The sequence below is a fragment of the Cnephaeus nilssonii genome (assembly GCF_951640355.1).
Source record: "Cnephaeus nilssonii genome assembly, chromosome: 19".
In the NCBI taxonomy this organism is placed as follows: domain Eukaryota; kingdom Metazoa; phylum Chordata; class Mammalia; order Chiroptera; family Vespertilionidae; genus Cnephaeus; species Cnephaeus nilssonii.
Genome location: NC_137090.1, coordinates 4,645,702 through 4,671,443, shown reverse-complemented (window position 1 = coordinate 4,671,443; position 25,742 = coordinate 4,645,702). Strand labels below are relative to the sequence as shown.

The 25,742-nt window shown below is 62.2% G+C and overlaps 1 protein-coding gene across 1 annotated transcript in view; it reads right to left on the bottom strand.

Moving 5' to 3' along the window:
* Nucleotides 1-25,742, bottom strand: part of SDK2 (sidekick cell adhesion molecule 2) — a 212,894-nt gene that overhangs the window by 120,693 nt on the left and 66,459 nt on the right. Inside the window, exon 2 of the mRNA XM_079799164.1 lies at nucleotides 1,190-1,349. Coding sequence (XP_079655290.1) covers nucleotides 1,190-1,349 — 160 coding nt within the window. The remainder of the gene's footprint in view (nucleotides 1-1,189; nucleotides 1,350-25,742) is intronic.

Here is a 25,742-nt window from a genome sequence, read left to right as displayed (position 1 = left end):
TGGCCCGGAGTGCCTCTGGTCCCCAACCAAAAACCACGGGGTGGGGGGGCTGCTTGGGGGGGGGCAGTCCCTCGTGGGCACCCTGGAGACCGGAAGCCCCCAGTGGCCAGCAATGGGGGCCTCCTGGTCCACCGCTCACCACCCAGAGGGGAAGGTGGCCCCCCTGCTCCCTCCTTTCCCAAAGGGGCCACACCCATGGGCCAGTGCAGAAGTGACCCAGGCCCTGGTCTCCCTCTGTGTGAAGAAAAGGAGCGTTCTCGTTCTCCGAAGGACAGCGCCTCAAGCAATCAGACCCCCTCCTCTCATTTGCATTCCTGTCCCCGAGGCAGATTTGTATCAGCATCCCCAGGGCAAGGCAATCTTGTTTCCCCAACAAAACCAATTACACACACACCAGGCCAGGGATTAATCACAAGCCCCAGCGCTGGGAGCCAACAGGCGGGGAGGAGAGGGAGAGGGAGAGAGGGCCCGGGAAGGGCTGCGGGCCAGCTGGGCTGCGGGTAGCTGCCTCCAGGACCCCTTCCAGCCACAAACCCTCGTCTGAGACCCTGCTCTCCCTCCATCCTCTCCTTCGTCCCCACTGGGCAGCGTCCTGGGAGGGGAGGGCCAGCCCAGGCCAGGGCTCAGGGTGAGGCCATAAGAAGGGAGTGGAGATAACCGGAAGACCCTGGGCGGGCCACCTCCCTGTCCCCCCTCAACAGGTCCCCCCAAATAGCTGTGCTCCTCTCTGCTGACCCAGGTTGCCTCAGGCCGCACCCCTCTGTGGAACCCAGGCCCCACCTATGGTACCCCTAGAGATAGGTTCTTCTCGGTGGGGAGGAGAGGGAAGGGCTCAGCTCACAGCCAGGGCAACAGCCCGCTGCCGGTAGAGAGCACCCCTACCCCCTTCACCCCCATCACCCCCATCACCGCCTCTGCCCACCCACGGCTGCATGGGCCACCCTGTCCAGGCAGTGCCCTGGCCCACCTCCCAGCCACCCTCTGCTGGGCTCAGCAGGGCACGGTCTTCTCACCCCTGGGCAGGGCCATCTTTGGCCCCCAATTCTGCCAGCCCAGCCTCCCAGTTGCCCTGGATCAGGAGTCCCTGCCCCAAAACTGCCCAGGCCCCCACCCTGGCACCCTTTCGGGGCGTGGCAGGCCCCTGGCGGCGGGAGGACGGGAAGGGGAGGGAGGGAGGGGCGGCGCTTGCCTGTACTCCAGGGAGAACTTGGTCAGCTCCCGGCTGTTGTGCAGCCACTTGAACTCCAGCGGCCAGCTGCCCTCGGCCATGCAGGTGAGCACCAGGCGGTTCCCCTCCAGGTGCACCTGCGTCCGCACCGGCTCCGTCTTGAAATAGGGGGCCACGTCATCTGCGGGGGACAGAGACACAAAGCCACGTGATCGCTTGCTCACCTGGATTCTGTGGCGCGTCTAGAGCCCCCCCCACCCCTCGGCGGGAGGAGCAGGTGCAGCCAGGGAACTTGCCCAGCGGATGGTGGCTGGGAGGGACTTGAACTTGGGCCAGTCTGACTTCAGGGGAATCCAGGGTAGGGCCTGGGGGACCCCCTCCACTGCCAGGCTGCTCGATCCTCCCATCCCTGACCCTGCGCCCGCCTGCCCCGACCTCCGCCTTCATATGCCAGGTCGGCTCCCTGGAGGAAGCGCCGCTGCCCGGGCTGCGGGTGCGGGCCCCGTGGTTGCTACCCCGCTCTGCAGTCACGCTCACCTCCCGACCTGACCCGGTCAGCCCGGCCACGCACGAGCTCCCCACGGCTCCCCTCAACAAACAGTGCACTCCAGGCCCCGCACTCCCGGGACCACTGAGGCCTTCCTGTCCTCCTGGCCAGTGGGAGGGAGGGGGCAGTGACATAGGCAAGGGGTTGACAAAAGGACAGGGAGAGATGGGGACGGGGGCGGGCCTCCATGCCCATCACCGAGCCCGCCTGCCCTTTGGGGATGGGGTGGGGCCGGGGAGAAGGCAGCATCTGGACCAACAAGGACGAAAGCGCCTGCTAGGTTCCGGGCTGTTCGAGATGCTTTAACGATGCTCATTTCCTCCGCACGCGACCCCACGACCAGACAGGATCACAACCGCCTCTCAGACGCGGGTTAGAAACCTGCCCAGGTGCTGACGAGCCAGACCGAGTCCAGCACCTTCCGAGTTGCTCTGTGCCCGAGGGCGGGGCACGCTCAGAGCCACCCAGGAAGCTGCTGGCAGGGCGGGCCTTGGGTGTCCCGTCCTCCAGGCCCGTGGTCGGCAAACTGCGGCTGGCGAGCCACATGCGGCTCTTTGGCCCCTTGAGTGTGGCTCTTCCACAAAATACCACGGCCTGGGCGAGTCTATTTTGAAGAAGTGGCGTTAGAAGAAGTTTAAGTTTAAAAAATTCGGCTCTCAAAAGAAGTTTCAAGCGTTGTCCTGTTGATATTTGGCTCTGTTGGCTAATGAGTTTGCCGACCACTGCTCCAGGCCAACCGTGCATGGTCCTAGCACCCACACCCTGCCTGCGCTCCCCTCCCACTCCTCGGCCTGGGCGTGGACAAGTATTCGCTTTTCTGAGTCTCAGCTTCTCCATCACGAGGCACAAGGAGAGAAACAGGCACCCTGAGGTCGTCAGGGTGAAAGGAAATAATAACTGTGAAAATGCCAGTGTAGATGCTCTGATGTTCACTTCTTTCCCCCAAACAAACGTGTGAGTGTCCCTGTCAGGGAGGGAGCTGCCATCCAGCGCCGGCTGGGGCCCAGGCACGCCCTGGCCTGGAACTAACTCTTCTCGGTGAGCTCAGAGGGTAGAAGCCATAAGACGCTTTTTTGTTTGTTTTTTTGGCCTAAGAAATGGACTCAAGCAAAGGAAGAGCAGCGGCAGGGAGCAGGTGACTCAAAGGCTGGAGGGAGTAAAGCGACGGGCCGCTGGGAGAGGCTGTCAGCCCGCTGGGCGTGGAGAAGCTGGGCCCCTCTGCATGGCAGGCTGACCCCTGACCCCTGGGAGCACCAGTGGGGCCCGGAGCCCTGGACCCCAAGTCCATCCTCCCACCCTCAGAGTCAACCGGCACCGGGCGTCCGTGGTCAGCAAGCCCAGGATTTGTGTCAAGGCCTCACTCGACTCAGGAGACACCATCATGCATGTTTGGGGCCCAGGCTGCTTAGCACCCCCACCCCAAGCCCAAGGCCTCAAGCTTATGAGGGTGTAGCTTGAGAGTGTTTGGGGGAGTCTTCCTGGAGCCCCATCCCTGCTGTGGACCCTCACTGTGGGGGCCACGGGAGGCAGACCAGGGAGGACCAGAGGCGGCTGAAGAGAAAGTGCAGACCCGCCCGGAAGGCCTCCTGGGCCACGGTCTCCGCGTCACCGATGATGCTTCCGCCTCGGATTGATTCGACGCTGCCCACGCGCACATCTCTCCGTCACTCCTAACAACTGTCACGTCAGCACGTCGCTTTGCAAGCCCTTGGAAAGGTGCGTGTACCCAGGGGAGTGGCTAGCACCCCCTGGTCCTTGGCTTCTGGGGTCCCAGCCCACCTCTGTGGAGAGGCAGACAGGCATGCATTTGCCTAGAAAACACACACACACACACACACACACACACACACACACGGACACACACACGGACACACATGCGCACACACACACACACAGACACACACGATTCTCTGCCCGCCTGCCTGCCGTGGGAGCCTCCAGCTCCGCTCCACTCTCCGTTTAACAAATGGGCACATTCTCACTTCAAAGGCTCATTCATATTCTCCAGCAGCTTTCAAGAGCCCTCTGAATCGCGTTTTTAAAAACCCTCTGTTAGTTCCTGTCATCACTCGTTTGTTTTAAAACAATAACATTCCCAGCCCCAGAGTGATTCAGACCCTTGGATGTGGGGCTGACTCAGACCCAGCACAGTCGGGGTGTGTGTGGGGGGGTGGGGGGTGGGGTGGGGTGGTATGTGCTTGCACGCACACAGCACAGCCGCGCTCTGCACCCAGACCCCCTGGCCTCTGTACACCGCTCGCTGAGCAGTTTGCTCCCAGCTCGGCATTTGCCAGTCCGCTCCTCTGGCTCTCCCGGGGGTGCCAGCCTGCAGCCGAATGGCTTTTGCTTGGACGGGTTGATTCCAGCGGCTGCAGAGACAATGAGGTGGGGGAAGAGGGAGAGGAGCATGGAGAGCCCTTCCGGAGAAACTGCTGGGCGCACAGCACCCCTCATCCCACGTTATCCTCACAAGGTGGCCTGGGAGAGGCGGAGGCCCCTCTCCCCGCCCCCCCTGCCTCCCCGAAGGGCCCCCTGCCATCAGGATGCAGGGACTGGAGGGAGGCCCTGCACAGGAATGAGAGCCCTGGTGGGGAGTCCAGGCAGCTGGTTTCCCTTGACGGGCCCCCTTACCCCAAAGCAGGAGGCGGCAGGGGGACTGGGAGGGTGTGTGCGGCAGGGGAAAGACACGGATGGTAACAGCACACGGGTAGGCATAGCAGCGTGTGCACGTGTGAGTCCACGAGCGTGTCTGTGTGCATCTGTGTATGCATGTGGGCGTGTTTTCATCTGTGTGCACCTATGTGTACCATCTAGCATTTATTTTGAGGTAACGTGTGAGGAAGAGATTCAACGTCTCTTCTGCATCTGTGTCTGTGGTACAGCTACGTCTGTGTGTAGGTCTGTGTGCCTGTATGTGTATGTCTGTGTGTATGCTCGGGCATGTGCGTGTGTGTGTGTGTGTGTGTACGGGCAGGAACAGATTTCTGCGCCAGGAATGCACAGGTGGGTGGCGTGAATCGTCGACCTTGGACAAGTTTCTTAACCTTTTCGCACCTCAGTTCCCTTAGCTGTAAGCGGTGGCGAGGAGTCATCAATTAACAAAGTGCCTGGCACTGGTGGCCACTATGACTATCGGTCACATATGCCGACGGACAGACTGCCCCTGAGAGGGCTCAGACCCTGTTGGCGGGTCCAGCAGCTCCTCTCTGCCTGAGTCTTGGGTTGTGCAGTACACCGAGTGGCCAGATGATTATGACCTCTGAACACATAATAATCTGGCCACTCAGTATAAATATATTAGAGGCCCGGTGCATGAATTCGTGCATGGGTGGGGTCGGGCCAGCCTGGCCAGGGACATGGGTGGTTGGCCGGCCTGCCTGCTGATCGAACTCCTGGTCGAGGGGACAATTTGCATTTTATTATATAGGATATACACTGAGTGGCCAGATTATTATGCGTTCAGAGGTCATCATAATCTGGTCACTCGGTGTATAGACCTGTGCAGGGGTACACGGCAGCCCCGCTAGCCACCTCCTCGGGGGGAAGGGGTCCCTGCGAATGGAGGAGAATCGTGGGTAGAAAGAATCAACGCTCCGCAGATGCCATTCTCCTCAACGTTTCCTCACTTTGGAAACACACACAGGATGGACTTACTTTCAACTAGACAAAGTGATTCTAAAGTTCACGTTGAAAAAAAAAAGAAAAAGCAAACCCAAAGGAACAGCCAAGAAAACTCTGAAAAAGAAGGGTAAGCACGGGGCCCCCGTACAGACACCGAACCATATCCTAAAGCTGCAGTAATTAAAACAGTGTGTTCGTGTACAAGTAGACAGAGGAAGCGACGGGCTAAAAAGTCTAGAAATAGATTCCCGCCCACAGGGCATGATTTCCTAGATGATGAGTGCAGGATATCAAGTCCGCGGGGGGATGTTCGATCATTCAACAAATGGCCCTGGAACAGCTAAAGAGCCATTTGGGAGGGGAAAAAAAAAACGTTGAATCTCTTCCTCACACTTTACCTCAAAATAAACGCTAGATGGATCAATGTTTTAAACATGAAAAATAAATTCTAAAAGAAGTAGAAAAAAAATCACAGGGGCTTAAAAATATATAATCTTGGCAAAGCGAAGTACTCGCCAAGTACTTTCTAAGTACTACACAAACTCCAGAAAGTCGTAAAACAGATGGATGCCTTCAACTACATAAAAATTGTGCATGGTGGGGGGCTGGAGGGGGAGAAAAAGACCCATAAACAAAAAGAAGCGACACCATGACAAACGGGGGGAAAATATTTGCAACTTTTATCATGGACAAAACGCTCGTTTTCCTGGCATAAAAAAATGTGCCCATAAATCAATAAGAAAGAGATAAACACACCAACAGAAAAATGGGCAAAGGATATGAACAGTTCCCAGAAAGGAATTACAAATAACTCTGAAACATTCGAAGATGCTGAACCTCCCGATAAGCCAAACGGAAACTCGCCGAAGATACCTGCTTTCCCCATCGCTTTTCGCCTGGATCCCAAAGCGCGATAACAGCCTGGGCTGGCCGGCCGCTGGAGGCCCAGGGGAGCTCCCACCCAGCTCGGGGGCACGGTCACTGGGTACCACCTCCATAGGGACAATTTGGCAATTCCATCGGAATGGAAGCGCACCCCCCCCCCCAACCCCTCCTCTGCGAGGAATCCATCTCCCTCCGACGCCCCCGTGCAAGGACGCGAGGACAGCACATCCCAGCCGCTCTCCGCTCTGCAGCAGCAAGAGCTGAGAAGCCACCCGAATGCCCGCCAGGGCGGGCGAGGGTTAGAGAAACGACGGCACCTCCCGACCACAGAATCCCCCGGCACGGCCTCTCCGGAACCTTTTTTGAGAACCACCGCTAAGTGAAGAAAAGCGAGGTGTCGCACGGGGTGCGTCATCGGCGGCCGCTTGTGCACACGTGTTTTTTTCTTCAAGCACAAAAATATATTTGCTTGTAGAGCATCGGCTTTTTTCTTTCCGGGGGGTTTACATTAGACACGGGGCTCAGCGATGCTTTAAGGAGAACTGGGGTGCTCAGGGCTGGGGGTGGGGACTCACGTTCACGCTGCACCTTTTGTAACGTTCATGCTGTGTCCCACGGGTATAAAGGGAACCCTTATCTACCATCAGAGCGATGCATACGTGCGCATACATGTGCATACACGTATGTGAGTGCGCAGGGTGAGCAGTCACGGGGCAGCCCTGTTGCAGGAACGGTAGGGCCGTGTGGGTGTGTGGGACACAGGGGTGTGGCGTGGCTGGGGGGGGGGGGTCTCTGACCACCGGAGCCTGAGCCCCTCTGAAGGCAGACAAGAGGCCTCAGTCTGCGCCTCCTTCTCATTCCCCATGACGGTTCAGAGGGCCCTGCCTGCTTTCCCTCGATATTCCCAATAAATACCCCCATTGTCACCCTTCCCTCGGGGCTCTAGGCTAAATGGCCCCATAGAGAAGCTTATCGCAACGTCCCCCCTCCCCTCCCTGAGCCCCCAGCACAACAATGCCACCTTTCTCTGGAGCCCCCCCATCTTGCCCAGCCAGCCCAGGCTTGGGACCCCCCGCCCCTCCCGGAGTGCCAGCCAGGGTGAAGACCTCTGCCCGCCACCTAATTGCCCTAAAGATGTCCATCTGCCCTCCAGGGCCGGCTTCCAGGGGCGCTAGGCCTGGACATCAGCCCTTCCCAGCTCTGAGGCTCCTCAAAGCCTCTCTGTTAGCAGCTGCCTCCCGGCTCCGGTGGCTGCTCAGTCATTGGGACTTGCCTGGACGCGTGGGATTCTCCCTTCTCCATCCCCTAGTCCCTGCACCGGCATCTCTGTCCTAGACTGACTGCCAGCACCTATCTGGTCACTGCTGGGAAGCCTGTGCTCCTGGAGCTGGCCCCTCCCCTGGTCCCTCCTGGCCTCCTCCCCTGGTCCCTCCTGGCCCCTCCCCTGGTCCCTCCTGGCCCCTCCCCTGGTCCCTCCTGGCCCCCTCCCCTGGTCCCTCCTGGCCCCCTCCCCTGGTCCCTCCTGGCCTCCTCCCCTGGTCCCTCCTGGCCCCCTCCCCTGGTCCCTCCTGGCGCTGGCCTCCTACCCTGGTCCCTCCTGGCCCCTCCCTTGGTCCCTTCTGGAGCTGGTCTCCTCCCCTGGTCCCTCCTGGCCTCCTACCCTGGTCCCTCCTGGCCCCTCCCCTGGTCCCTCCTGGCCCCCTCCCCTGGTCCCTCCTGGCCCCTCCCCTGGTCCCTTCTGGAGCTGGTCTCCTCCCCTGGTCCCTCCTGGCCCCCTCCCCTGGTCCCTCCTGGCCCCTCCCCTGGTCCCTTCTGGAGCTGGTCTCCTCCCCTGGTCCCTCCTGGCCCCCTCCCCTGGTCCCTCCTGGCCCCCTCCCCTGGTCCCTCCTGGCCCCTCCCCTGGTCCCTCCTAGCCCCTCCCCTGGTTCCTCCTGGCCCCGCCCCTGGTCCCTCCTGGCCCCGCCCCTGGTCCCTCCTGGCCCCGCCCCTGGTCCCTCCTGGCCCCGCCCCTGGTCCCTCCTGGCCCCTCCCCTGGTCCCTCCTGGCCCCTCCCCTGGTCCCTCCTGGCCCCTCCCCTGGTCCCTCCTGGCCCCTCCCCTGGTCCCTCCTGGCCCCCTCCCCTGGTCCCTCCTGGCCCCCTCCCCTGGTCCCTCCTGGCCCCGCCCCTGGTCCCTCCTGGCCCCTCCCCTGGTCCCTCCTGGCCCCCTCCCCTGGTCCCTCCTGGCCCCCTCCCCTGGTCCCTCCTGGCCCCGCCCCTGGTCCCTCCTGGACCCCTCCCCTGGTCCCTCCTGGCCCCGCCCCTGGTCCCTCCTGGCCCCGCCCCTGGTCCCTCCTGGCCCCTCCCCTGGTCCCTCCTGGCCCCTCCCCTGGTCCCTCCTGGCCCCCGACCCTGGTCCCTCCTGGCCCCCTCCCCTGGTCCCTCCTGGCCCCCTACCCTGGTCCCTCCTGGCCCCCGCCCCTGATCCCTCCTGGCCCCTCCCCTGGTCCCTCCTGGCCTCCTACCCTGGAGCCTCCTGGCGCTGGCTGGCCTCAGACCTCAGGCGGGGCTCCAGGTCAGAGGGAATAAGTCTCAGGGCAGCTTCCAATGCGAGGGCCCCAGAACAGATCCAGGGGTGAGGGTGACGGGTGGGCTGGCTGGGGACGAGTCCTGACCATCAGCCGAACATCCGAGAGAGACCGGTCCACCTGGGGTGGGGGTTTCAGAGGGATGGGCTCGTGGGCGCAGGACGAGAGCGCAGGGGTGAAGGAGGACAGGTGTGGGGAGGTGAGCAGGTGCGGTGTGAGGGGCCAGGAAAGAGAGGCTGCGCTGGGCCCCGCCCACAGCCCTGCTCCCCACGGAAGCCTCCGGGAGCCACCCTTTCCCAGGGGTCTGGCTTGAAGGTCCCAGTGGGAGAGAGAAACGGGGTTTAAACCCCAGTTCCTGTGCCCACTCAAGTTTGACCTTGAGCAGAGAAACCAATAGCTTCCACCCCCTGCCCCAGAGGCTGCTGGGAGGACCACGTGAGCGAAGGGATATCAAGTTCAGAGCACCGTGCCTGGCATATGCTGGGTGCTGGTCCCGCCCTGGGACCCTTGGAGGTGATCGCGTGGGGAAGAGCGGGGAGATGGGGCGGGGCGTGTGATGACTGGGTTCCTGCATCTCGGAGCCACCCCATAAGGAGCTCAGTGTCCTGAGTGTCCCAACGCTAAGCCTTCAGACTCAGATCCCTCACGGCCACCCCACTCCACGCTGGCTCAGGAACCAGTCCTGCCCAGTGGCGGCCGGTCAGGTCTTCAGCGAACGCTCCAGACCGGGGTAGAGACAGCGGGAGTTGCAGGCGGCTTTGTACACCGTCCACATTCCTGCCGTCCCTCTTCCACCTAAGTCCAGGTCGGGGAGGCGCTACGCATGGCAGGGGCGTGGGAAGAAAGCGCTGTGGGCCCCGTCCAAGCCCCCACCCTCCAGAGGAAATGTGCTGGGAGCACGCACAGAGCGGATGCCAGCAGGCACCCTGGGGCCTGGTAAGGACCACAGGACCCAGGGCTGGTCCCCTCTCCCGTCCAGCCCCTGACCTGGCCCGCCGCTCCTGCCCCGCGGAGCCAGGGCAAGGCAGCCCCCCGCCCTTCAGCTCCTGGTTCCCGCCTCCTCTCTGCTCCCACAGATGAGATGCTAATGTATGCTCCTTCCCTGCCTCCCGGCAGATGCCTGGCCCTCCTCAGCCCGGGTGCTGCCTGCATGCCAAGTGCTTCATTAGCCCAGAAGGAAGGCTCTCGCCCTCCGTAATCTGATCATCGCCAGTGACCTTCAGGAGCCGGGCACCTTCTGACGTCGGGGGGCCTGGGAGGGGGCGGCAATCAATTACCGCCGCGGCCTCCGCAGCTGCTGCCGAATGGATTTCTCACTCAGAAAAGCGTGTTCAAAAGGCATCTAAATGGAACGGATCATCAATTTGTTTGAATACACATCTAATCTGATTAGGGGGGCCCAGCCAGCAGGGCAGCCAGCACCACTGCGCCCCGACACGGCCCCGGGGAATGGTGAGTGGGGTGGAGGGGCCCAGCCTAGGGGAGGTGGGGGGTGTGACCCAAGCCCGCCACCCAGGCTGCTCAGCCCATTGAACATCCAGCCAAAGAGGCACAGAGAACAGAACGAAGCTCACAGAGGCCACAGGCCTAGGGTGATGCCTCCTGGGTTTCTCCTGCCTCAGCACCGGACGCAGAGTCCGAGGCAGAGAAGATGCTCAGAGATGAACGAATGAGCGCATGAATGAATGACGGTGAGGTCCACTGTGAAAGCTAAGGGATGCCGATATAGTCCACTCCCGGGCAGGACTGTGGACGCCTGTACTGGGTTGAATGGTGTCCCCTCGCCCGCCATTCATGTTCTTCCTGGAACCGCAGAATGAGGCCCTATTTGGAAAGAGGGTCCCTGCAGGTGCAATTAGTTAAGAGGAGGTCGTCTGGGAGCAGGGGGGCCCCCTGTGGCTGGTGTCTGTATAGAAGGAGGAGAGACACAGGAACAGAAACACAGAAGACAGCCACGTGGCCACGGGGGCAGAGATGGGAGTGGCGCGTCCACAGGCCCAGGCACACCCGCACGTGCAAAGGTGGGCAAACGAACTTGCTGTTGACCTTGGCCAGGTCACTTCCCTCTTGGGGGCTGACAGTCCCAGGGGCTCTCTCCGTTCCCTTCCAGCTCTGATGCTGCAAGATCTGGGTAGCAGTGTGGGCCGGGCCCCGGCATGGGGCCGCCTGGGTTCAAATCCGGGCTCAGCCCCTCACCAGCGAGGTGGCCCCAGGCATCCCTGTAACCTCTCCGCGCCTCAGTCTCCTCAACGGAGAAATGGGATAACAGGGCTGCTGCCTCGCAGGCCTGGGGCGAGGAGTGCGTGCTTGGCCAGCGCCGGCACCAGGAGCCCACGCGAGGGAGCTGTCCTATCCGCCATCCCCGCTGGGTGTGGCCGCTGCAAGCCCATCTCCCAGCCGGGGGCCTCAGGCCTGGACCGCACAGGTGACTGATGCCCCTGCCTCGCAGCCTCGCGTGGAACAACGATGGTCCTCACTTCCCATGGGTTTGTTTGCGATGAACAGAGGGGGGAGCCCGTTCTCGCATTTCCGACGGAGGGTTCGGAGATGAGACCTGTGCCGCTGATTGAGTGTTTCGGCCTCACGGCGGCTGTTGTCACTTCAGTGTAGGCAGAGTCACTCGAGTTGGAAAACCGGCGACGAGAACGGTTTCACCGCCTCCCGGAGTTCCTCCCAAGAAGCGCCAGGACGCTGTGTGGGTATCCCTCTCCTTCTCCTCGGTGACCCCAAGGTGGGACATGTGCTCGGATTCTCCTGTTTCCCGCTGGGCCTGGAGGCCCCTGACCAGCGTTGGGGTTCAGCTGCCTCATCAGGCCTGGTCCCACCTGCTGCCCGACATCCTTCCAGGTGATTCTCTAACGACCCGTCGGCAGGTGAGCTCCTGCATCAGCCGGTACCACTACCAGCTTTGGTAACAGAAACACCCGCCTCCCACAAGCCTGGAGAAGCTGAGGGAAGGGACTGCCAGGCCCACGGCTGCGTCCAGGAACCCACCCTGGGCGTCTAACGTCCCCCGTGGCCAATGGCGACATTGTGGGTGGGGTGGAGCACTGGACACAGAGTCTGAGGCAAAGAAGATGCTCAGAAATGAATGAACGAACGAATGAATGAATGAATGACGGTGAGGTCCAATGCGAAAGCTAAGGGGTGACAGTACGTCCACTCCCGGGCAAGGCGACCTGATGCCTGTGCTGGGTTGAGTGCATCCCTGTTACCCCATTTCCCATCCCGCATCCGAGGGAGCTCAGCTGGACAGCGGGCTTGTGCGGGGCTCCCTGCTCGGCCTCATCACCCCCCAGTGGGGGCCTCCCACCCAGGGCAGGGGCTTCTCCTGAGGTCCCCCCTCCCAGGCACCAGGGCTGCTGCTTCCTCAGCCCGGGAGCAGGGGAGAGAAGGCTGTTAGGGAAGGCACAATGCCTTCCAAGCCCCCTGTGCTTTCTCATCTCACCCTCCCGACCACCTTGGGGGAGCGTGACCGTGGGACTGCCTTCTATTTCTCTCTCCCGAGCTCAGAGGGGAGAGGCGCGGGGTCGCCCTGGAGGCAGAGCCGGGTTTCGAACCCGGGGCTGCCTGCCTCCCCGGGAGGCCTCTGATCCCCTCTCTGGTCGGCCGGCCGTGTTTGGACCACAGGGGAGGCGTTGGGGGGCCTGGGTGGGGAGGGAAAAGCAAAGCCCCCGCCTGCCCCCCGCGCGGAGGCTGAGAGACGGAGCCGCCGCGAAGGGGAACACGCGTTCATCGGCGGGTGACCCGGCGCACCGGCGCTTGGCGGCGGGTAGCAAACACTGCGGAGCAGAAAATTGGAGTTCAATTTGCCGTCCAGCCCGCGCAGCGGCAGGCTCCTCTGCGTTTCATCATAAATAATAACCCCGCGCGGCTCTACGGCCCTCTCAGCGGCGACAGGCCGAGCCGTTTACAAGCTGGATTGGACCCAGAGGCCCGCACACGCCCGCTGGCTGCCCGCGCGGCCCCTCCCCAGCCACGCGCAGGGGTGCACGTGCCACCCTCTCTTCCCGCGTCACCCACCCGGCGGCCGTGCCCGACCTGAAGGGGAACAGGCCCTTGTCCCCGCGGACACCGGGCTCCGCCTGTGCCCGGCCGCCGTGCTTTCCCGGCATTTGTCCTCAGAGAAGGCCCAGCAGGGACCAGCCCTCTGCCCGTTTCGGACCAAGCGCCGGCGCCGGTCTCTGGCTCCTCGTGTTAGAAAGGCTTCCTGGTCTCCATCAGCAGGTGCCTCTGTCTCCACAGGAACCCGCCTCTCTCCTCCCCGGAGGATGTGGGGCACAGGAGTAACCGGGACCCCTTAGGTCAACCCCCACTTAACAGGTGAGATGCCCGGGCCCCGAGAGGGGTAGCCACTGGCCTAGGGGCTCCACGTTGGCGGTCACGCCGACACCCTGCCCAGGGCTGCCAGGGCCCAGGCCACGTGGAGGGAGAGCCCCGAGGGGCAGGGGCAGGGGCAGGGGCAGGGGCAGGGGCAGGGGCAGGGGCAGGCGGGGACGGGGCCGGGGGGTGGCTTCCTCTGGACAGCCCAGAGGTTCCCAGGAGGCAGGGGCTGGGGGCAGAGTCCGCAGGGGCTCCAGCCCAGCTCCTCCCTCTTCCCGTCGCACGGGTCCAACTGAAGCCACGCCTTGTGTGACTCCATGTACACGAAGGATCCAGAACAGGTAAACGCACAGGCAGGACGTTGGAGGCTGCCAGGGGGTTGGGGGGAGCGGGGAGGTGGGGGGGTGACTGCTTCGTGGGTGCAGGGTTTCCTTTCAGGGTGACGAAAATGTTTCGAAATTAGGTAGTGGTTGTAGAAAATCGTGAATGTACTGCATGCAATTGGATTGTTCATTTTAAAGAGGTTAAAATTATGTTGAGTGAAGCTTATCTCCATGAAAAAAAACAGGTACATTTTGCCCTGGCTGGTGTGGCTCAGTTGTTAGAGCGTTGGCCCGCTGCCCGAAGGGTCGTGGTTTGATTCTCGGACAAGGACACGTACCTGGGTTGCAGGTTCGATCCTCGGCCCCAGTCAGGGTGCATGTGGGAGGCAATCGATCAATGTGTCTCTCTCACATCGATGTTTCTCTTTCTCTCTCTGTCCCTCCCTCCCTTCCACTCTCTAAAAGTCAATGGAAAAAATATCCTCAGGTGAGGATTAACCAACCCCCCCAAAAAAAAAGTAAATTTGGTACAGAGTCTTTTCCTGTCCCCCCACTTCCGCTCAATCCTTTCAGCCCTCCTCTCCCCACCCCCAGCCCCACGCGGTCCTTAGGAGGAAGACTGTGGAGATCCGAGAGCTCCTTCTGTCCCAAGAAGTCTCCTCCTGCCGTGAGTCAGGCGCTGGGTCCTCTCTTTGGGGTACAGGGGATGGGGCTGGGTTCCCAGTGGTCTGCTGGGCACAGGGTAAAAGCCTGCACTAGCTCCAAGCAAAGCCCCCTCCCCGGCCACTGCCCAAGCCGGCGGGCTGTTTGGAATGAGGGCAGAGAGCTTGGGTTTGCAGGTGGACAATGGGGTCCGAGCCCGACGGCGTTTCCCAGCCGCTGGATGCTGAGTCGGCACTGCGTTCTCTGAGCTGTTTCCTCACCTGCACAAGGAGAGTCCTGCGCCCCACCCTTCCCGGTTTCATTAGCATTCACCGCCTAGAACCCCAAACACCAGGAAACTGGGCCTGGTGGGCGGAGCGCTCGCCACAGGGGTCTCCGTGCCAGGCCTTGCGCTCGCCTCTCATGCTGGCCACACTGCAGTGCCGTGGGGGGGCGGTGTGTGGGAACTATCAGCGGCCCCCCTGGTATTAGGGGGGGGGGCGGGCGGGAAGGCTGGCAGGGCTGAGTCACTGCCAAGGTCCCCTCACCGGGACATGGCCTGGTGGACTTGTGGGTGAGCAGCGAGAGTTCGTTTTCCTGCTCTTCTCACACAACCCACTGTCCTCCAAGGCCAACCCAGCGCTGAGCTCTGAGCGTGCGAGAGGGAGGGAGCAGCAAGGCAGTGGCGGGGGAGGTGTGTGAGGCTGAGTGCAGGCTGTCCTGACCTCCCCCTCCCAGGCTGCCCTCCTGGCCCTGGCCTGGCTGTCCCGCTCACGGGCCGGGTGGCAGGCGGCTTTTCCGGACAGCAGCCCGGCGGGCCGCTCGGGAGCGGAGGGAGCCCATTGAAAGGGGCTGCATTCGTTATCCTTGCACGGGACCAGCAGGCTCTCCCGCCCGCCTCTGCCTTCTGTCGCTTTGCAGGCCCGGAGCCCATCTGCTGGGCGTGAAAGGGCGGCCGGGGAGGCGGGGAGGCGGGGGAGGCGATGGTTTCTGTGCCCTGCTGCTGGTCCCTGATCTGATCCACCAGGAGGTCAGGGGCCTCCCTCCTCTCCAGCCCGTGGCTCCCCTTGTTTTCTCACTCGATGCCACGTCCCCCAGATGGAAGTGGGGCTCCCAGCCTCTCCGGAGGAGCCCGGGCCTGGCAGCAGATACTGGGGGGGCCACTGACCGAGACCGAGACCCAGGGACATTCATAGCAACGAGAGACAGGCCAGGGTTCCCGAGAGCATCTCCACGGGGCTGCAGTTCGTACCGGGACGGGTTCATGCTCCTGGTCCCCAGCCCTCCTGAGGGGGGGGGGGGGGGGGAGGGAGCAAACAGCTGTTGGGCTGCGGGCCGGCCCCGCCCAGCTCTGCCCCTGACCCATGCGCGCCCTTAGCCTCTCACAGGCTCCAAGCGCCTTGAGGCAAGTCTTTGTAGGACTCGCCCAATCCAACCCGTTTGGTTGACAGACGAGGAAACTGAGGCTGAGGAGTTTAAGGGAGGATGGGAGCCCAGCTTTCCGGATACCAAGTCACCCTGTCCCACTTGATAGCTCCTTGGCCTCATTTTGCCCATCCATGAAATGGGCACAAGGCTCGACAGGTGTCTACCACCCTCTCCCAAGTCTAGCTTCCACCCCGGGCCCTTCCTGGGGTTGCCCTGCTTATGCTACAAAAGCCTCTTTCCCCCCAAGAGAGCCCCCGCTGCCCTGCTCGATGGGGTGAGGTCGGGATGCTTCTGAGTGTTCTCCCTGGATTCCTGCTACACCCCCAGCTATGGGGGTCCTAACCCCAGTCAATGTGAGGATACGACCGTGTTGGGAGACAGGTCTTTGCAGATGTGATCACGTTAAGCTGAGGCCATGAGAGCTGGCCCTCATCTAGTGTGATGGACGGACGTGAAGGAGAAGAGGCCGTGTGACGACAGAGCAGAGGCTGGAGGGGTGCGCTACGGGCCAGGGGCACCCAGGACTGCTGGCCACGCCAGGCACGGGGGAGGGAAGGAAGGGTTCCCCCCAGGCTTCCCGAGAGAGCCCGGCTCTGCGGGTGCCTGGGTTTCGGACTCCCAGCCTCCAGGACCGAGACAGGACATTTCTGGTGTTTTCTGGTTTTGCTTTCTGGCAAATTGTGGTGTTTTTTTTTTTAAGAAAAATCCTCACCTGAGGGTATGTTTATTGGTTTTAGAGAGAGGAAGGGAGAGAGAGAGAGAGAGAGAGAGAGAGAGAGAGAGAGATCAATTGGTTGCCTCCCATATGCACCCAACCAGGGGACTGAACCCGCAACCTAGGTATGTGCCCTGACTGGAATTGAACCCTCAACCGTTTGGTGTACGTGATGACGCTCCCACCAACCGTGCCACCGGTCAGGGCTCAGCTTCAGTCACCAGTTGGTGGCACTTGGCTCCGCAGCCCTGGGAAACGCACCCAGCCCCTCACAGAGCCCCGCGCCGAGGAGAGCCCGCACTGAGCAAAGACCTTTCCCCCCCACCCAGGTTCACAGCCGCTCCCCCAGGAGAAGCTAGAGCCCCCCCCCCCCCGTTCTGGGCTCCCCGAGCCACACACACATCTACTGTCCCCCAGTAACCCCTGTGCTCCCCCCGACTTCGGAATGCCCCCTCTGGGCTCCCCGAGCCTCACACACATCTACTGTCCCCCCAGTAACCCCTGTGCTACCCCCGACTTCGGAATGCCCCGCGGACTCTAAGCTGTCAGAGGACCTGGGTCCTTCCTGGCACAGCCCTCCCACCTCCCGCTCCGAGCAGCAGCCAACACTGAATGAGGACCGAGTGAAAGGACTTGCCGAGGCTCCAGGAGGCTCTGCGACAGGCCCTAAGCTGTCCCCGGCCTATCACTTCCCATTTCCCTGTCACTTCCTCACCGCGCCCTCCCTGGCCCCAGGGCGACATGTGCCAGCCTCCGGGCAGCCAGGGGGCCCCGGGCAGCTAATGGGGACCGACAGCCTCCCCGAGGCCGGGAGCGCGGGGCGGCAGGATTGGCAGGTTGGCAGGAGGCACCGGAGTGACGGATGGCCCTGCACAATCCATTCCCCGGAAGCCCGGCCTTTCTGGGAAGCAGAGCTGCGTGGCCCTCCACCACCCACTCCTGCACGTGTGCACCCCCTCTCTCTCAGGTGTGCACCCCCCCTCTCTCTCAGGTGTGCACACCCCTTCTCTCCTCCTTCCCAGAACCCAGGTCCCTGCCCATCCCGGTGACCGGGGCATGGCGGTGGACGGGATGCTTCACTCCCACGGGCTCGAGAAGCGGGTGACACGTTCCCGGGGCTCCCCCTTTGCCTACAGGGGCACCCCCATCCAGAGGCCGTGATCTGGGAGTCACACACTTACCGTCCCCGCCTCCCTGGCCCACTCCCGGGGACCCCCAACCAGGATGCCACAACCCCAGGGCACGGCCTCTGTCCATGGTTCTGCGGGCCAGGCGTCTCTGTGTGACCCTGGGCCCAGGGAGGGACGACTGCCCCGCTGCACAGACAGAAAAACTGGGGCTCCAGGTCCTGAAGTGACTGATCCAGGCCACACAGAGGGCCAGCGTAGACACCGAGATTTGAAGACAGGGCTGTGTGTCTCCAAAGTCCACATGGAACATGTGAAGTGACTTGGAACAACACAGAGCCATCCCGGGCACTCTGTCCTCCACCGAGAGCCCACCTCCTAGAGTGAGCGCACTGTTCCCAGGGAGGTGGGCCGGCCCGGGGCCGCAGGGGCCAGGCCAGGCCCAGGTCCTCGGCACAGGCCAAACCATCACACACAGCACATGGCTGAGCGGACGAGAGACCACGTCCCCCCGGACCTGGGTGACCTCGGCCAAGCCAGGCTAATTCTCCAAAGCCTCCGTTTCCCTTTAGGTCACAGGCTCATCTCTGCCCATCCCTCCCCAGGGCGCCCAGAGCTGAGGGGGAGATGGCATTGAGGCAAGAAACCAGGGGAGTTCAGGGTCTGGTCACCAGCAGTGAAACCCAGGAAGGCTCCCCGGGGGAACTCACACAAGGAGAGGGTGGGTCCCAGAAGCCACCCTCACAGGGCTAAGGCCAGGAGGGTCCCGGGAGACCTCTGCTCCCTGTCCGGCCACAGCCAGGCCTGGGCAGCCGTGGTCTGGCAGTAGCAGACCCGGCGTGGGAAAGTGGGAGTTTACAGGAAGGCTCCCAGTTACTGGAAAGGACAATAAATTAATATAATAGGGCTGTTTGGCTGGTGACAAGGGATGAAACATATGGTCCAAAAACGCCCCATGCGAGTTTGTCAAAAGGATGAATGAGACGGCGAGAGGGAGTGAGGAATAGGGCCTGCAGGGGGCGCAGGGGGATGGGCAGTGGAGGGCAGCGGGGCCCCCTGACCTCCCGCCATCCTCTCCGCCTCTCCTCAACTCTCTGGGGGCCCCTTCCCCCCAAACCCACACACAGCATCAGCCCCTGTGTGCACCCCCCTCCTGTCCTCAAACGTGCTCCTTCTCCGCTTTCCCTGGCGTCTCCATCCCCATCTGCCACAAAGGCCTTTACGCCCTAGAGTGCTGGGGCCCTGGACTCCCATCCCCCACAAATGCTCCTGCATTTCATGCCTTCATTCACTCATTCAAAGCTCAGCCCACTGCTCAGCAAAAGCCTTTTGAGCACCTACTCTGTGCCCCCCGGTTGCTCACAGGCACGCAGGGAAATGGATGAGCCCCATCGACAGTGGGATGAACACATAACAGAGCGAATCCCATGACACATCAGGCCCACGGCACAGGTGAAGCTCGCCGGCCCACAGGACCGTCGGGGCGGGCGGCCCCAGCAGGGTTGTGAAGGGGGAGGAGGACCTGTGCCAGGAGAGCCTGCCGGGAGAACCCTCAGGCAGCAGGTGCCATGTCTGCAAGAGCCGGGAATCCTGAGAACAGCGGCTTCTGGGAATGTCGGGTACGTCCGCTTGATGGGGACAGAGGGTGTGAGGGGGATGGGCTGCGAGGCGGGAGATGGGGGGGGAGGGTGGCGGCGGCACAGCGGCCACGGGAGCGCCTGCCCGGGATGAACGTGGACTCGAGGCCTGGCTTCTTCCATCAGGAGCGGCATGACCTTGGGCAAAACCACGTAAGCCCTCTGAGCTGGTTTCCTATTTGAGGGGAAAGCGAGGGGATAATAGCACCTGCCTCCCAGAACTGCGGCAGAGAACAAAGGAGAAAAGGCAGTTAGCTCCGGGGCCGGCTTCTGGTCTCTGAATGAATGAGTGGCGCGTGTCGGGGTCCCCGAGAATAAAGGGCTGATGCACTGTGGGAAGGGGTTTGGATGTCATTCTGAGGGTGGAGGAGCGGCACTGGAGATTCTGAGAGAGACAGAGGAGAGAGAGAGAGACACACACACTGGGGCTTGTTTGAGCGCTAGGATCAGCCCAAGTCCCCGCTCCAGGCCTCCCCCCTCCCCCCAGATCTAGTCTATTTTGTTCCCTTGGAAGAGAGGCAAACACAGTTCAAGGAGAAGACAGACAACTCCGAGATGGTCCTGAACGAGCCTTGAGGAGGACGGAATGAAGGACCTCCAGCACAGTCTCAAGGTCATGACTCATCCGGTCAACCTTTCCCGACCAGTGAACACCAACGGTGGGCCAGGGCCTGGCACACACAGAGGCAATGCCACGGCCCTACCCCACGCCCCGCCAGCCGGCAGGAGAGATAGGATTCACCTGGGAAGGGATGACTAATGGTGCGCGGCGTCCCAGAGCGCAGCGAACGGCAGGCATGAGGGCCAGGTGCCATGGGCCTGGGGGACAGAGCAGGGCGGCCGAGGGTGGGGCGGGCAGTCAGGGAGCCTCGTGGGGGAGGGGGTTCGGTGTGAGAACCAGCCGCTGTTGAGGAATGGATGGCACCGAACTGTGAGCCCCGCACCAGCCGCCGGCCACCGTGCGATGCACTGGAACGCAGTGGGGAGCCAGACAATGCGTCTTTGAGCTCAGGGAGCTCAGAGTCCACAGAAACGCGGTGTTAGACAAAGGACTGCAGGCCCAAGTGGCTGTGAAAGCGGGGTGGAGGGGGCCGCGGGACACCCACAAAGGTGAGACCTCCCCAAAAGGTGACATGGGAGCCAACACTGCAGCTACAGCAAGAGCGGGCGTGCCAGGCAGAGGGACGAGCAGGGCGGAGAGCTGGTGGGACAGGCAACGTGGCCTGTTCGTGGCTCAGAACTGGAGGGCTCTGTGCCTGGAGCCCCAGTGGCGAGGAGAAGAGGGAAGGGAGGTGGCGGGAGAGGGTCATACACGCCGGGCCCAGGCCGCCTAGGGGAGCAGGGCCAGGATCCGGGCTTTCTCCCGAGGGCAGCGGGAAGCCATTGGTGTGACCTGGCCAGGTGTGTGGTTCCTTCCCCCCCCCCCCCGCCCGCCCCCGTCCCCGTGGCAGTGCAGGGGGCGCGGATGGAAGGAGGTGGGAGCAGATGCCCAGACTCCACTGGGGCTGCTCCTGGGTAAGAGTCCAGGGAGAGAGGATCTCCGGGGAGAAATGCCTCCTTCTGGGGGACCCCACTTTCTTTCCAGCCCCATGGGGACAACACTTCCCTGCCCAGATGGAGACGATGCTGAGGAATGGAAGATGGTTTAGTGGGGCCCCTGGTGGGGGCCGTGGGGGAGAGAAGGATGGGTTTGGAGCGACATGGGAGGTGGAACGGAGAAGGCGCCTTGTTAGATGGGAGGTGGGGCTTGTCGGAGGGAGAGGGTCAGTGGTGATGGTTCTGGCTCCTGAGACCCAAAAGCTGGAGCGGGAGCCAGTTTGGGGGGAAGACCCTGAGGCCAGCCATGGGCGTGTTGAGGCCGGATGGATCCCCGGGGGAGTATCCTCGTGAATGTCCAGGGCTGGGACCGGGCTGGGGGCCGCAGGTGCAGCCATCAGCTAGCATGCGCCAGGGAGAAGGGGGAAGGCTGTGTGGAAGGGGGCTTGGTGGCCACTGCTGAGTCTGTCTCCCAAGTCTCATGGGGGCCCTCACCCACCTGGGCCCCCGGCCCACGTCCTACTCCGCGCACGCACAGGGAACTCCTGTGCACCGAGTGTCTGTGTCGTGCCAGGTGGTTCCAGATGTGCTCAGATGCACGTCGTACCAAATCTGCAAGGCAGCCCTTCAAGGTCACGGCCTCCCCTCCAGCAGATGGGAAGCAGCAGAGTGGGGAGGCGGGGGTCTCCCCAAGATCACACGGGAGTGAGCGGCAGCGGAGGGGTCCAGGGAGGCCTGCAGGCCCCTGGGGGTTGGGGAGGCTGCCCGGGCTGTGTTCTCCCAGGACAGCTGGAGGGTCAGGAGGGTGCACCGAGCACCAGCCCTCGCAGAGGAGCAGAAGCCCCGTGAGTGCGGGCACCCCTTCCCCCCACTGCTCCGGGAAGGAGTCCACGGGGGCAGCCAGAAGAAGGGCCCGGCGGGGACAGCAGGGGCCTGTGTCCCCTCCCCCGCAGTTCCCCTTCTCCCACTGTGGCTGTGTCCTCCGTCCTCCATCCCTCTCCCACCCTCTGCTGACTCTCGGACACCGCAGAGCCGGCATCTGCAGCGGCCGATGCAGACCCATCCCTCCACAGCTCATCCACTCGCACTCCGTCGATTCCCGCAAGGTCAAAGCTCGTATTGTAGGTGAGAAGAAGGCTGAGTCCCCCGGCCATGCCCAGTCCCGGGAAACTGAAGCACAGTCGGTGCATCCCTTCACCTTTGCCCCGAGGCGCACGTGCAGGTGAGGGGGCTGGAGGAGCAGGCCCCGCCCCTGCACCCGTGTCTTCCTGGAGCCCCTGTTCTCTCCCCGACTTCCGCTCCCCTGGGCGGCTCCAGGGGCCTCGCTTATTATTTCCCTCCGTTATCTCTTTCCTGCGTCCCCTTCGACAATTGTGGCCACTTGAGCTTCTTGTAAATGTCTCCTTAGCTTTCCCTTGGGTCACAGGGAGGAAGCAGTTCCCTGTCCAAAAGAGAGATGATTCTGGAGAGAGAGGAGCGGGTTCAGCTTGTAGCAGAAGCTCTTACGAGCAGCCCCCAGGGTGCCCTGCAATGAGTGGCAAGGAGGGAGGAGTCGAGGTGCCACCGAGAGAGGACGGGCCGGGCCGCGCGTGGAGAGACGGGCTGTGTGCTGAGAAACCTGGTTAATCCATTCCACCCCCAGCCTCAATTTTCTCATCCGGAAATGGAGGTAAAGCAACGTCAAGATGGAGAGTGGTGTGACAATTCCACAGGATGGTCTGGGGGAGGCCTGGCGTGGGGGAGAGCCAAGCTGGGTTGGTATGCCATTGAACAGTGTCCCCCCACATTCAGGTCCACCTGGGACCTCAGAATGTGACCTTAATTTGGAGACAAGGTCTTTGAAGATTGAAGTAGTTAAGATGAGGTCATAGTGGATCAGGGTGGGCCCTCAATCCAATGACAGATGTTCTTGTAAGACCAGGTGACACCAAGAGACACAGGGCCGAGGCCAGGAGAAGAGACACAGGGAAGGAGGCCACGTGAAGACACAGAGACACAGGGAAGGAGGCCACGTGAAGACACAGAGACACAGGGAAGGAAGCCACGTGAAGACAGAGAGACAGGGAAGGAGGCCACGTGAAGACAGAGAGACACAGGGAAGGAGGCCACGTGAAGGCGGAGGCAGAGGCTGGAGGACGTGTCTATACACCCCGAGCGTTAAGGATGGCTGGGAGCCACCAGAGCCACGATCCGGGGCTGGAAGGATTCTCCCTCAGAGCCTCCAGGAGGAGCCAACCCTGCTGACACAGTGCTTTTGGCCTCTGGCTCCAGAGCTGGGAGAGAACACATTTCCGTTGCGTTAAGCCCGCCCGTTTACGGTAATGGTTCTGGCAGCCACAGGACACCAGCACAGCGGCAGTAAGGTAGCGGGAGACGTGCTTCCTGAAGAATGGCCCCATTCCTGGCTGCCCTGTGCAGGTGGGTGAACTTCTGGGGGGCAGAGGGAGGCGCAGCACGGCCCCCCACTGTCTCACAGCCTAGGTTGGACCCACACTTGGAGAGAGGGGGACGGAGCACGTCTCTTTACGCTCTGCTCCAGCTTTTGGTTTCGTCCCTGGCGTCCCCTCTCTCTGGGGTCCATGGAAGAGCAACAACCCTACAAACAGGGGCAGGACGGTAAGCCTGGGCAGGGGCGGGGCGGGGGCGGGGCTTACACTGCGGGTTGGAGGGGAGCGGGAATGTACCAATGGCATCACCGTTTGCCCAGCCTTCACCTGGTCTCACATGTTACTTTCATCTGCATTCCTCCAACCTCTTCCCTCCTAGAACCTTTTTGTAAAAAAATACATTTTTATTGATTTCAGAGAGGAAGGGAGCGGGAGAGAGATAGAAACATCTGTGATGAAAGAGAATCACTGACTGGCTGCCTCCTGCACGCCCCCCACTGAGGATCGAACCGTGACCTCCAGGTTCAGAGGTCGACGCTCAACCACTGAGCCACTACGGCTGGGCTAGAATCTTAACACACGTCACGGCACCAGATTACACTTCCGCAGGGAACCGTGTGGGGTAAAGACTCGCAGGAACACTGTACCCCTTCGGGAAACCCCACCTGTCTTCTCTGACGAGGGGCGTCAAGTTCCTAAACACCAACCCCACGGAGGCTTGTCGGACCTCCGGGGGTGCCCAGCCACTCCTTCCCGGAACTCCCTGCAGGCCCATCCCTCCTCCCGGTCCCCTCCCCCTGGTCCCCTCCTACCTCCCTGCCTCCCTGGCTTGCTCTGCCTCCTCCCCGGCCCTGAAACGCTGGGGTTTCCAGGTTTCTGTCTGATCCTTCCTACGACCCCGTTTCCCCTGGTGAGACAGTCCTTGTCCCTTCCCGGTGTCAGCGGCGGCTTGGACGCTGAAGCCGCCCAGGTCTCAGCCCTGACCTCGGCTGGATGAATCAGCTGTGTGTTGCCGACCTCCGGGCTCCAGTTTAAAACATCGAAGCTGACCTCAGGCCCCTGCGAGCTTGCCCAGTTCCCCCAGTTCTCCAGTTCAGTTAGCGGTGCTGTTCGCCCAGACGCCCACGCCGGAGACAACGGGGAACATCTCCTCCTCCCTGCCCCCCACATCGCATCAGCCACCTGAACACCCCTCAACCCGGCGAGCCAGCAAGCCACCCGGGCCCCCTCTCCTTTCGTCTCGGATCTAGGGTTCATCTGCCCACCCTCCCTGACCTCCGGGCCATCGGGCACTGGTTTGATCTCTTTCATGAAAGGGGTCTCTGACCATGAGCTTCCTGTTGAAATCCCCTCAAGGGCGCCCCAGTGCATACAGGATAAAGTACTCCACCAGGACGACAAAGCCCTTTTTGTCCCTGAACCAGACACATGGTGGGTGTTCTGGAAATACTGGTTAAGTGGAGGAACTCAGCAACCAACGTGTGATTTCCTACCAAACCACACCGCCTTGCCCCTGGGTCTTCGCTCTGCACGACTCCGACTCCCGCCGCCCAGCCCCCCAGGGCACAGCGGGGGAGGGGCACGGCCCATCCCTGCATCACCACCTCCACCGTGTTGCATTGCAATGAGTCCATTACCCATTCTCCTCTCTCTCGAGACCCCTGGTTCTCAACCAGGAATCACTGTGCCCCCCACCTCCACTCCAGGCCATGCCTAGAGGCATCTTTGGTTGTGGGGTAAAGGGAGCTATTAGCACCCAGTGGGTAGAGGTCAGGGAGGCCGTGATTCCTCCTACAACAGTAGCACGGGACAGCCGTCCACCACGAAGGATGCTCCAGCTTCCAATGCCAGTGGGGCTGAAGTTCAGAAACCCTGGCCCAGACCTGAGCAGGGACCTCATCTATCTGCGCCCACGCTCCCGGGCCTGCCCCTGCGCCTCCACACCCCACTGCAGCCCGGGAGTGACCCACAGCCGCTGCTCCACGCGGAGGCCGGGCCGCTGAGGGGGGCTGCTGGCCGTCTCCCCGCCCCGCGAATCAGGTGATGGGGAAGGAGGCAGCCAGAGCCCTGTCCTTCGGAGAGAAGCGCCTCGGCCGGGAGCCAGGCCGGATGAGGCCGCTTTAGCTAACGCGCTGCCAGGACGGCGATAACGTTGCCAGACAATGAAATTGCCCTTCTTACCAGCGCTGCCAGGCCGGTGAGACAAGCCTGTTAATTAGGCCTGTAACGGCGGCCGCGGAGGGGACACTTTTTCCCCGGAAAGGGGGACTGGGACTCGCTTGTCCCATCAGAGATGGAGCCTGAGGCCGGACCTGGTCAGGTTCCAGGGAGGGAGGGACGCTGCCTCTCCACGGCGCAGGTCTCAGGGTCCGATGGTCTGTCTTCGGTCCCAGGCTTCCGGAGCGCAGGGGACAGACCAGGCGACGCTCCCAGGGCCTCAGCACGCAGTTTGCCCAGACGGCACTTGATAAAGGCGCTTACTACAGAGCCGTGTAACACCCCGGGCCTCTCCCCTCTCAGGTTTTGCCTCCGTTCCTCTGGCCACCTCCCTGGGTGCCCAGTCTTCTGGCCACTTCCCCACATGCCCAGTCTTGCTGGTATCTCCCCGAATGCCCAGTCTTGCTGGTACCTCTCTGGGAGCCGCTCCCTCCACCTGCCAGGGAACCCTGCCAGGCAAGGCGCAGAGAAGTCCTCCCTCCGTGTCCCCTTCAGTTGGCAATGCCGATGGGATGTGCCCACCACCACATCCCAATGGGGTCCTGCAGACCCCGGGGCCGGGGGCACGGAGCCAGGATGGACGTGGGCTCCCCAAGGCCGACTGTGCCACGGGCACGTGAC